General features: G+C 50.2%; 1 protein-coding gene across 3 annotated transcripts in view; it reads left to right on the top strand.

Moving 5' to 3' along the window:
- MEGF11 (multiple EGF like domains 11) overlaps positions 1-10,286 on the top strand; it is a 265,950-nt gene extending 255,664 nt beyond the window's left edge. For all 3 annotated transcript variants that reach the window (XM_057430994.1, XM_057430993.1, XM_057430995.1), the window contains 3 exons: positions 2,362-2,418; positions 8,404-8,610; positions 9,064-10,286. In XM_057430994.1, coding sequence (XP_057286977.1) covers positions 2,362-2,418; positions 8,404-8,610; positions 9,064-9,224 — 425 coding nt within the window. In that variant the 3' untranslated portion in view covers positions 9,225-10,286. The remainder of the gene's footprint in view (positions 1-2,361; positions 2,419-8,403; positions 8,611-9,063) is intronic.
- Positions 10,287-12,977: the final 2,691 nt, after the last annotated feature.

Here is a 12,977-nt window from a genome sequence, read left to right on the forward strand (position 1 = left end):
TGGCAAAGTGCTGCTTTGCAGCTCAGGGTGAGCAAGGACTGCCTGCTGCCCAGCTCAGAACCAGAAGTTGGGTTCACTCAGCTGAACCCTGTGTTCACCCCGCACCTGCCCTCCAGCAGGGTCTAACGAGTCTGGGCTAACTCCGAGCAGACATAGTGATGTCTGTGGCTGCAGAAGCCCTTCCAGACATGTCTGACATCTGCAATGGCACTGGCAGGAGCTCACAAAAACATGCTCAGAACGTGGAGTCCTTCCTCTCCAAGCCACCAAAAGTGCTGGTTGATATCGCTGAGGCCTCACAGCAGCTCCAAGGCTCCAGCCTTCATCCGGGTCTTCACGGTCATGGGGATCATTCCTGTAAAGATCTGATGAGGATGCTCAGAACAGATGCAACACTCTTGCACAGGGATGCACTGTGCAGTGAGCACAGGTAACCATTCCCTGGGTAACCTCTGTTTCCATAGATCATCTGTTCCTCATGGTCCTTATTCTAAGCATCTCCTTAATGCCCAGCAGTTACGAGGACATTGTCCTACGGGATCACTCCCGTGTTTTTTGCTCCTTGCTTTGTCTCTAACTCTGAAATAGCTGGTCAGTATTTTACAGGTCATGATCTTGAGCAGTTATTCATCCCAGCCCTCCAAAGCCAGGTCTTTCCCGTGTTGCTGTTGCTCTATTTGAGCAATGCTGTGTCCAATGCACCTTCCCATGGGTCAGCCTGGGGTTCCTTTGTTTCCCTGCTGCAGCTTTCTCTTTGTGGGTACGGCCCCCTTCACCCTCTGAGCCCGTTTGTGTGCCCAGCAACACTCCAGCCTTGCTCTGTGTGGTATGAGCTGCTTCTTACCAGAGGCTCCTGAGTGTGTGCCTGTGAAGCTGCCCTGCTTGGGTGTTCTGCCCATGAGGGCTGGCTCAGCCCTGCCAGGAGGACGTGTGATCACCAGGAATGGCCTTTGGGAACACCACTGCTGGGAAAGAGAGCACCGGCGCTGTGGATGTGAGCCAAGGGATGAATCAGCTCCATCCTCTTCACTCAGGACTCTGCCCTAGAGAATGCAGGAGAGAAGAAAAGCACACAGCAAATACTGCTATGTGAAAGAGCTTCCCCGCTGTGCCCAAACCACCCGCTCAGCCTTGCCCTCTGCTGCTTCCTTCAGGGAGTAAGTCTGGGAATTGACTCAGGACAAGTGGTGGGAAACAAAGCAGAAGGTGCTCAAAAGCTTTGGGCAGTCACTCTTGGCTAGAAAGGCAAGAGCCCCATCAGAGAGAGCCAGTTGTGAACTACAGCCCTTTTCCTGTGCTCAGGATGGACACTCTGCAAAGGGGGGTGGCTTTGATGTGCCAGTAACGCATTTATTGTCTAATGTAGTGATTTTCCTTATTCACCAAAAGCAAAGGTGCTGTGAACAGGGGACCAGTACAGCATTGCCAGTGGTAGTGACATCTGCTTCTATAGAGACCAGAGGACATACAAGGACAAAGAGCTGGGAGACCTCTGGGACATGCTGTTTGCAAGGCGCTTTTACCAGCATAACTTAGTTACTTGATTGGGAATCCCATAAGCCACAAGGACATTTCTATCTCTGTAACCAAATTTGTGTTGATTTTGCTAGTCAGTAAGAAATAGCAGACTCTATAGTTAAAAAGATTTTAAGGCTTCCATTAGATTTGCCTTTTGATTGATATCTAGGATCATTAGCAGTAAAGGTTCCCATCCCCTTCTATCTTTGCTTCTGTAAGGGACAAAGCTGCATGAGGCAGAAGTCTTTGCTGTCAGCTCTGTTCTCAGTTACTGCATTTTCAGGCCTCTGTAGTCACTTGGGGCCTGTGGTCACTGCAGTTCTTGAACTGTGCAAATTGATAAGCAAGCCATAGTAGGTAATAGAGAAGGATTGTGCACACCTCAGAATCTAAGACTGTGAGTTAAATACCATACTGTCCACGAGGAAGCAAAGCCCAGAATTGGCCACAGGGTAATGTAACGGAACCTGTGGACTCAAGTTTGGAAGGAGATGGTTTAGGCTCCTACTAATCCAATCCAGTGTTTCAGTAATAACCATACCAGCAGATGATGTTTTCTCACTGTTCTCCTGATGGATAGCTGCTCCTGGTAAAGAGCAGTGCCCTGCATCAGGAAAGCCCTTCCTTTCAGGGAAGCTCTTAAGCATATGCATAATTCTAGGCATGCACAGAACCCCCACTGCACTGAGTGCATGCTTACAGCTGAGGATGTGCTTAAGAGCCTCCCTAAATGAGGGCCTTGATGTACAATTTAGGGGAAAGAATATATGCTGCTCAGTCGTCAACGCAATCCAATTTACATAATTATTTATTTGTTTTCCATTATATATCATTTCCATGCAGGTGCTTGTGGGATGGATAGACGTCAGAACACATACATAATGGAAAAAAGCTTCAAAGGTATGGTATCCAGTGCCTGCAGCCACCCTGGCAAACAGTTTGAGGAGGGTGTCCTAGAAGAGGTGAGATAGGAGAGACCTGAGCACCCGGGAGCAGGGCCACGCAGAGGCAGAAAGGGACAGAGCCATTACCTACAACATACGCTCAGCTGGCAGCACTCCTGACTCCGAGCCAGATGTCTGGGGCCCATGAATTATGGATTCAAGTCTTTACAAGGCTGGAGGCTCCTGCCTCAGCAAAGCAGCAGGAGACAAGAAAGGGAGGGCTCTGCTGCAGGGACAGGAGGTGCAGGTGGAGCTGTCTGGCCAGGGGAACCTCTTTTAGGACCCATTAGTCATCTACAAGGGCTTCCTGGTGGCAGGTGCTGATGACAGACTGGTGCATTTGCCTAAGTTGTGGCTCCGTAAGGCTCTTGGCTCTCCAGAGCTTAAACAAAGCCACTGGAAAACAAGCTGACCCTGCTGCGTGGCCTTGCTGCAAGAGATTTATAGCAGAGCTTGAGAACAGACCTCGCTCAGAACATTAACCAGTCACGCTGGCACGAAGCAATTCATGGGCATTGACTCCAGGGCAGCTCTAAAAAGGGCTTGTAGATGAGTCACGAGCACAAGGCCCAGCGGTTTGACGTTTCACTTGTCCTCCAGGTTTACATTCAGAATACTCCAGTTCAGTGTGGACTTCAAGACCACTTGGCACAGTGGTCCCTGCAAGCTCCTCATAGTGTGGGCTGGGTTTGTGGTACAGGAGATGGAGCAAGGAGGCTGTCTCCCTCAGAACACGCAGGTTTCAGGCTGAAGTCTTTGGTCTGAATCCCAGACTGTTGTGTCTGCACACACCAGCTGGGAATGTCCCTCCCTCAGCCCAGCAGGTGAACACTGCACAATGTCCTTGTGCTGGTATCAGCTGAGTGACAGGGAAAATGGTACCTCCACACAGGGCCGGTGTCAAGGCGCTCGCTGGTTTGCTATGGCCAAGGTGTTACTGAGCAAGACCTTTACCTGAGCTAACAAGGGACACTGAAAGTGCACATAAAAAGCAATGACCAGCTTATAGCCAGGCCTAGAGAGCACCACTTTGTAGCTGCTGTTTACAAGATAAAGTGGCATAATATTGCTAAAACATCACCTTAACACCCAGGCTTGCCGGAGGAAACCACCGATCCATGGCAAAGTCCTTCCCTATAAAACTAGATTATGTATGTAGATTTGGCTCAGGCCACTGGTTTCAGCTCCTTCAATGATTCTCTTATTCTAGTCGGGCAGGTTGTTCTCTTCCCACGGAACTATGAACGTCAAGATTAGCTTCAACTAAATTACTGTGCTTAAAAAGTCAAAAAGCTGCTTTGAACATATGCAGGAGCAATCCCCATCCAGAGACAGTCACACAGCGTGGGGCACCCCAGGGTGAATGGGAGACGAGGAATCACAGGAACAGCAAACTGTGAATGCATTTCCTGCTGCTGCACGTTCTGGTCATTATTTAGGATGTGAGCCACTTTCTTTACATGTTTATCACTTGTAAATTGAACACTCGGGCTTGGAAGCCGTGTCAGGGAGGCTGATGTGTTCTGGCTCTGCTGGCGCTGACAGGGGCAGGATGCTGGGGACACAGGAACACACCTGACATCCCAGGGGGGCTCTGAACATCACCTGCAGGCAGTTGGCAGAGATTGCTCAGGAGCATTTGCCCTTGGATGGCTACAGGCTTGCAGCAGCTCAGTCTGAAGGTCAGGCTCTGGGTTCAGGCAGCCCGGGGGCACTCTCATTCCCAGGAGGAGCTGGGTGATGGGCCCTATGCTCAGTGTGCAGTTCTCCTTGCCCTTGCCAGGTCTTGTGTTAGCCCTGCCTAGCTAAATTCATATGGAAGATGGAGAGAAGGTATCTTCTAAGCTGGGTCATTCACATGAAATGAACTCCCAGTCCCAAACAATTGGATTCTGTCAGCAAGAAGACTTGGCAGGCGGGTGCTTTGTTCTTACGTACTTTAATGCAGTTTAAAGATGTCTTTTCCCATCAGTATCTGCTAGGTCTCACTGGAGAAAGCTTGCCCTGCAGTTGAAAATGGTGTTTGGTGCTGACCCCAGGCCAGAGCATTGCATAGGATGCTCTGCCAGGAGGGCACACGGTTGGTCCCAGGGCTGATGCACTGGTGGATTAATGTGACCTCAGGCTTTGCACGATAGCCAGCAAAGTCCCACCCCTTCAAAACACTGGTGCACCTGCCCCAGGGGCTCAGGGCTTGGTTCAGCGTGGTTCATTTGTTTGGTGGATGGGAATGTGTCCCACAGCTGTGTCACACCCCAAAAAGCAGCACTAAGCTGTCGCTGTGTTGCTGTCCTGGAGCAGCCAAGGTTAGGCAGGTTAATGACAGCAGCCAGCAAGGCACGCTATGCTGAACGTCACCCATGCATGGGATTACACAGCAGGAGAACGTGTTTCACCTGCATGCATCATAGTGCCTTAGCACTTGAAATGTGGCTGTAGGTACCAAGGTTGGGCATCAGGATGCCAGAGGATTATCAGAGAGGAGCCTGCTCTGTGGGAGGAACAAGTACATTTCCAGTCCCTGGTATCAAAACTAAAACCTTCAAAGGTCTGGTGATTGGTATCCAGGCAACACAGAGACAGGGACTTCAAAATTAGAGCCTATTCCCCATATTTCCATATTTCCCCATAGATCTCGTGTATCCAGCTGATGGGGTGCTCACAGCGAGTGCTGTGGCACCACTACAAGAGCTCAATACACAGGGGGACGATGAGGCAGCATGGCCAGAGCTCGCACGTGTCCTACAGGGTGATTGGGATGAGGCTTCCTAAATCATTTGTTCTGGGTTAGCACTTCTTGCTTACCCCCAAGCCCCCTTCATAACAAAGTGACTCAGACACTTCTATAGCCTTGAGAGTTAAATTCCCTGTGATCTTGTGCATAACACATCTTGTGGCTAAGGTGTATAGCACACTGCCACGCACACACTGGTGCTCCGTAAGTTTTATTGCATCCAGAGCAAAGGGTCTAGTCCCCAGCTAGACACAGAATTCCCATTTACGTCAGTGGGAATTGGCGTGCTGATTCCCAGTATCTTCTGGGAAAAGGCAGCTCTCAGGAGAGGCCAAATGAGTCTGGGCAGCCCAAGTGGGATTTCACCGGTCTCTTCTGGGAAGGGAAGTGCTGGTGCTGTGGCTCCAGCCTGAGGGCACCTGTCTGGGAGGTGGTGTCAGCCCCAGCAGCCCTGCAGCTGCATTTTAGCTTAGGGAGATAAAAGCAGCTGAGCTGGACTTGATAAAATGCAGGATGTGCTGGGATTTTTGCCTAAGCCAGCTCTGAGGTACCCACTTCCATGAGCAGATGAGTACTGACCCACAGAGCTATTAGCCTGCAGCACTGCAGGAGCAGGACTTGTCACCATCCCCCTTTGTCGTGGTAGCAGCCAATGGTCTTTTATAATCTACATTTAATGACTCAGAGCCCAGCTCTGTTTTGAGTTCCAAGCCCCTGTGTTCAACCCGCCCTTGAGCACTGCCAGGGATGGGGCAGCCACAGCTTCTCTGGGCACCCTGTGCCAGTGCCTCAGCACCCTCCCAGGGAAGAGCTTCTGCCTAAGAGCTCATCTCAGTGTCCCCTCTGGCAGGTTAAAGCCATTCCCCTTGGCCTGTCCCTACAGGCCCTTGGCCAAAGCCCCTCTCCAGGTTTCCTGCAGCCCCTTTAGGCACTGGAGCTGCTCTAAGGTCTCCCCTTAAGGAGCCTTCTCTCCTCTTTTGCAAGTCTTGCTGTCCTCTCACCCCAGATTCAGAGCTGGTTTATTACAGGCTGCCCAGGCTCTCCTGCCTGCCTGTAGTAAGCAGCAGAAGCTGTGACCTGCTGGCAGGTAGAGCTGAGCCTTTCTTTGTCTCAGAACAAACCAAAAGCCTCAGGGCTGAGTCTGTCATCTGGGCCGTGTCCCTGGAGCTGCTCCTGCTCCTGCTCCAGCCTCCAGCGGCACCGGGAGCTCTCAGCTCCTCGCCTGCAGGAGCCATTCACCCATAGCACAACCTTCCCAGGGACTCAGGAACAGCCCCTGACCATGCAGGTATTTTTAGCCTAAAGATTTGCATTTTACAAGAGCATTTGTTAGTCTTCGCCTGTTGTCTGCTCACCTTTAAACACCAACCAAGCCCGCACTGTGCGGCACCTTCCTTTAAGTCATATACATAGAAAAAGCTGCTAACACTGAGCTCACCCATGTGCAGAAGTCTTATGGGGTTGCTCCATTGCTCAATAGGACAGGATGGGACAGCTTTCCGCTGACGTGCCTACACTGGGATGGGGTTGGGAAAGCTGGAGGGCCCAACCCTAGCGTCTGCAGCCTGGGAATGTTTGTGTGGCTTTGGTTCTTGTCTCCTGTGCTCTACCGAACAGACGCGCTTCACTCTGAAGCAAAGGCACCGCTAACGTCACCCAGGCTGAACTCAGAGGAGGAGTTCATAGCTCAATGAGCACTGCACTGGTGCCAGGGGCCTCACGTCCCTCATGGTCCCACATGGTGCAGCTGGTTTGCTTTGAGGTGGAGCTTCCCACAGCTGGTTTCACTCACCCTGATGGCTGAAGGCTCACAGGATTTGCTCCCATCACTGAAATTAGAGCACAGAAACTCAGTAGCTTCCTGCAGGATACAACCTGACTCCTTGCTCTGGGTGCCTGCTCAGGGCAGCTCCCCTCAGTGCTGAGCCAAGGCAAAGGGCACCAGGCCCGGGGTGAGGATGGACACACAGCCACAACCCCTGAGCTGAGGGAGGGAGAATCACAGCAAGGAGTGAAGCAAACCTGAGGAGTGAGTGAGGAGGTCGGGGAGGACAGGCGCAGAGGTGAGGTTTGTAAAGGAGAAGCGATATCTTGTTGTCTGTCTATTTCTTAACCTGCATTTCTCTTTTTGTCTCCCATACTAGACAGCGGGGGCAGCTGGGATTGCAGCTATTTTGCAAGTCCCGCTATTTCACCAGGAGTATTTCATATATACCAGGATCTGCCTTTGTACTGTAACCCAGCACAAGAAAATGCCTCATCTTTCATTGCATCGCTCTAATTCTAAATTACTGGCACTGCCCAGCAGGATGCACACGGCAGCAATGGCACGTTCTTGAATGTCCATTTATTCTCTCTTGTTTTTTATGTTTAAAGCAAGACTGGCACTGTACCCTGCAGCAGCCCAGGGGCACTCACACAGGAGACTGTGGTTACAGCTCTCACACCAACCCTGTTCTCCCCGTGTAGTGCCTCCTCCGTCACCATCTCCTGTTTTCTCCAGCCTAGGGTAGAGGAGCAGTAGATTATGTTCAGCAAGGGGGGGGGGGGGCTGGGGGGGGAGAAGTAAAAGGCAAAGCAAAAGCAAGGCTCAGATGGAGGCTTGTTCCCCTTGTGGAAACCCAAGTGTTCCCCACTAGCAGGAGCAGCCTCCTCCCAGTCTTAATGGCAGTGGGAATATGAAGTTGGCTTTTCCTGGTGCTGGATAGCCCCAGAAACCAGAGCTCTCAGGGGACACGCACTGCACTGATGCAGTTCTAAGCCTGCTGGAAATGTTCTGTATTCAAATCTATGGCATTGGATGTTGACCAAAGCCCCAGGACACCAACCCTGTAGCTGGCCCAACAGGCCGGGGACCAGCAGAAGGTCCTGCTGGCAGAACCGACATACCACAGCCATGTGGAGTGGGATTAAAACTCCTTAGGCATTAGGGGGAGGGAGGGAAGGATGCCACCTCCAATTCAATACTGCAGTAAATGATAACTAGAACCTTTTACAGGAAAACCTGAGGTTTTGATTTCTCTCCTGCTAGTGAGTGTGGATGCAATGGTCTGGATCCACCCCGAGCACACGTATCGGGTGTCTGTGCTGGATGCTTCGAGGATCTTCCTTACCCCCTGCCCCCTTGTCCCCCACACTTGTGCAGAGGTTGAATTAACCTAGGGAAGCTCATGGTGCTAACACTGCCACTCCCCTCTTGTTTTGCAGATTATATGAAAGAATCTGTGTGCAGCTCCAGCACTTGTTCCCTGAACAGCAGCGAAAACCCATACGCCACCATCAAAGACCCCCCCATTTTAACATGCAAACACTCCGAGAGCAGCTACGTGGAAATGAAATCGCCTGGGCACAGGGAGTCCCCATATTCAGAAATGCCAACTTCATCGACCGCCAATAAAAACATCTATGAAGTTGGTAAGAGGGGCAGGAGGCAGAGGGGCTGTTGGGGTGTTTATTGCAGGTGCTGGTGTGTTTCCTTTTCCCCTTTTCCTAAGATGGATACGGCACAGTGCAGGGAGGTGCCGGCCATGGGAGAAGCCCTGTGCCTTCGTGTGTTAAGTTGGGGAGTTGATCCCGGATAGGGGGGATGTGAGCGTGGTACCGCTCCTCTTCACGCTTTTGTTTTAAACTGCTGCAGTCCAGCTGCAAGACACTGCAAGAGCAGAAGTGTTGGTCGTTTGAAGCCGCTGTCTGCAGGGCTTTGGGAACTGCCTGCTCTTGGCTCTGGTGTTTTCCTCCCTAGTCTGCTCCATGTGCTGATGGTAATGCTGGAGGAGATGAGTTGGGAAGTTGAGTGACAAAACACACGCGTAACTAGCCTCGGGAGAGCTGCAGGTTACCATAACCCAGCTTTCCTTGCTTCCCCAGAGCCCACTGTCAGCGTGGTCCAAGACGCCCGTGGTCGGAGTGCCAGTTACCTCCAGAATCCATATGACCTGCCTAGGAACAGTCACATTCCTGGTCACTACGACCTCCTCCCCGTAAGGCACAGCCCAACACACGGGCCATCTTGGGACAAGCAGTCTTAAAAGGATGAACTTCACTGGTGCACTGTGCTGCAATCACAAACTGAGGAAGCAAAAGAGAAGACAATCCTTTTCTGGGCTGCAGGATGCTGATGGGACTTCAGACTGTCTTACACAAGGACCTAACGTAACACAACATCAGCTTGGGCCAACTGCTGCTGCATGATGTTATTTATAAAGACATTTTTATATGGGTAACAGGACCTACACATGACTGGAGTCCATCACCCCAGGAAGGTGTCTACGTGCTCCAGGCAAAAACTCTCCGTGGCGTGTATTCTAACCCTGGCTTTGCTGTACAATAAAACACACAACCATGCTAAGTAGAAGGACTTAGAGATGTACATTTCTACCAACTACATCAAGAACCCTTTTACTGTTAGGAACAAGGTGACTTGGAACACACTGGGATATATTTTACTTCTTTGTCATGGAAATGGACGTTTTTCTGAATGAAAGCAGGGAACCTTGTCATTTCACTGTCTGGAAACCCCATTTGCTGCCATGACCATGTGCAACCTGTGCAGATCACTCTTGGTAACTAGCATGGAGATTTTTCTCTTTCTATTCAGTACCAGGGTCCTTGAGCTGAGGAATATTAACACAGACACGGTCTGTGCAGGTTCTAAAATGTAACAGTTTGGCAAATGTCCACTGATCTTTGCTAATGACTTGAGTTTCAGCAATGGGCCTCACACCCAGCTTACCACAGATTTAACAAGGTATAAAATACTCCAATTGGCACAAATAGGCTTTAATTTCCCTTATACAACTTTGATTTTTGTCAGATAAAGCCACCAGAGCTGTCAGGCAGTGCAGACTGATGCACCTTCATTTCCTGCCCTGGGACGCTGCAGGTTTGCACAGACTAACCCTGGTTTGGTTTCCTTTCCTAAAGGGAAGCCATATCCCCTCCTCCAGCCCATCGTTACCAATCATCTCACCATGATTCCCTTACAGCATGCCATTTATGACCCTCTTTAATTTGATGTGCATTACCATGTAGTGCATCTTTATCTGCTGATGATTCTACCTGAAATGTCATTAAATTGAGCTGAAACTGGGGTTTGTGTTTCAGCAGCTGTTTGGGAAGGGATTATCAAGGGGTTGGCCATGGTGAAGTTTTGGACTAAGCCACCATGAGTATATTTTCTATATCTTTATTGACCTAGGAAGTAGAATCCTTGCTGTTAAGCAGTTCCTTGTAGATTTTGAGCATGAAGTAGTATCGACTCTCCATATGTAATGGTATTAGGCAAACGCAGAAGTAGCAAGTTAATTGCCTCTTAAGTATAAACCACACCATTCTGTTGCACATTCGCCAGTCTGATGGAAGCAGAAGAGCCCCAAGCCAGCACCACTCAGTTTGCTCAAAGCATGACCACTTGTGTACCCTGCTGGTCTGGGGGATTGGTCAGAGGAGCCTTCCAGCTTGGAGCAATGACCTGATCCCAGCTCTGAGCCACACCAGGATCAAGTGTCGGATCACTTGGAGCACCCTGGTGGGGATGGAAGCCCTGGCACGGTGGTACCAGCCCCTGGCAGCCTGCACAGCACCCCTGGGTGCAGCACCACAACACGCTCCCATCAGGGCATGGGGAGCCCCAGTGATGGAGCTGGGTGGGCTCTGGACCCCTCCAGAGCAGCAGATCTTCATCCTGCAGGATAACACATACGTAGTTACATGAATGCTGCATGTGTGCATGGGGGCAGTGACTGAGCAGCAACAGTGATTTTATTTTCCAGGACAGCCTTATTTGAGATGTAAGCAGACAATTATTTTGTAGGGCCAGTAGGGATATATTTTATGTACAGGAATAGAAAGACTTACCTCAAAAGTATCCCGAGAAAGACAATTTGCAAAGGAACTCTCTTGGTAGAGACCCACCTGACAACCGAGCACAAGCAGTCCAGCTGCTGCCTGACCACCAGCTCTGTGTTGCTGTAAAGTCCATGAGACTCCAGGGAGCAGGGCTGTGCTCCATTATTTTTCCAAAGCTGGGTTTTCACACCAAATGCAGTGATGTGCATAGAGCTTAAGAGGAGAACAAATGCAGCACCTAAAAATGTGTATGAGCATTAGCTTTGAACAGGCACCGAAATGGCAATACTTTTTTAAGGCAAGGCAGATTTGTAATATATTTGTTCACTGTGCAGAGGTATCCCACCTTGTACAAAATAAATGGAATTTCTCTCAGTGTGTACTTCTCCAACATCCTCCTTTGCAGACTGAAGCTTCCAGCCCCTGATCAGGTCGGAGTGCTCCAGGCGGTGCGACTGGTTACAGAGGGGCTGCCACCCTCAATGAAAGCACCCCCCAGGATCAGGTTTCTCACCCAGAAGAGACAGGATTTCTCAGAAAACAGTGCTGTGATTCAGCTGCAGCTGGGACCTTCATTCTAGCTTTAAAACACAAGGAATGGCTCTGCATGTATCTTTGTTACAGCTGTCAGCAGTTTAACCTCAGCGGGGCTGAGCAGTGCACAAACCCAGCCAAGCTCCCGCGTACCTACAAAGAGCACCAGGGCTCTGGTTTTCGGTGCTCCGTGGCACTATCAGGTTGTTGTGCCTTCAGGAGGATACAGAGCAGCACAGTCACTGTCCTGCCCCCAGCAGGGATGAGACAGGACACCAGCAGCTACCGCAGCAGGTCTGACCACGCACCCAGGGAGCCTCATCAATGCCTCAAGAGCACAGAACTGCAGCAGAACATCTCCACAGTTAACAATGCCAGGCAGCCCTGAGCGCTGCCACCGGCTGAAGCTCTTCCAATATTTGTACTGCATATTTCCAGAAACCTTGTTAACTAAAGCCCAGCATGTAATCTCCTCTTGATGTGACAAGCCACACTCAAGAAGCTGTTTAAGGCTGGAAATTCATCAGGTTGGACATGATAGAATCAGTAGCTGTAGCTGAATGAAAATGTCTTAAAAATCAGAACAATAACATGCCCTTTCTGCTTAAGGGGCAGAACCTCACCTCCCATCAAACACCAGGACCACTGACACTCACTGAACAGCTTCATAACAGTGAAGGCTGGGACTTCCAAATACGTAAACGACAGCAAAAGCTTTTGGCAGGTAAAGCCAATGTTACAGCATTATACAGAGTTCCTAGAAACTCACAAAGCTCATTCCAGGGCCCAAAAGCATTTTCTATTATAACTGGTTGTCTCCTATTAGCAAAGAGACACTTTAGTACAGCAGTAATGCCAATGCTATGGAAAAGGATGATTCATCAGCAGCTGAACGCAAACAATTCCCTCCTGGGTCAGTGTTCAGATGGAATAATGTCTTTCCCTGTCTCTCCCAAAGCTCTTTGTGAAGCATCTTTATGTGCCAGCAGTGTCCCTGGACTCACCACCACAGCACCACTTGGTCAGGAAAAGGCAGGACAGAACCCAGTACACAAGGGTGAAGCTTTGAACAGGTGAGGAGTTACAGCTCTGTACACACCATCTGACTTTGCTTTGGAAGTCGATGGCTTAGGAAGTCTTTACAAACCAGTGCCTGAAAACGTAATGGTCCACGTTGCAGCAGTTCCTAAGTGCAACAAGAGGGTTTGCACAGCAAAACCTGTCTAAGGCCTGGTTTATGATTAAGTCTAAAGTTCTGGGGGGGGGGGGAAGAGTAAAATAGAGTTCTTTCTTTGTCTAACAGCTCCTGCAGCCATTTCACAGCTGCCCAGGGCTTAAACACAGCCCTGCTTGTTGTGAAGGAAACAGCGTTTGTACTCGGCCTCCAACAGGGATCTGTG

The sequence above is a fragment of the Pezoporus wallicus genome, unplaced genomic scaffold, assembly GCF_028554395.1.
Source record: "Pezoporus wallicus isolate ANWC-B61680 ecotype Strahan unplaced genomic scaffold, APGP_CSIRO_Pwel_v1 contig_8548, whole genome shotgun sequence".
In the NCBI taxonomy this organism is placed as follows: domain Eukaryota; kingdom Metazoa; phylum Chordata; class Aves; order Psittaciformes; family Psittacidae; genus Pezoporus; species Pezoporus wallicus.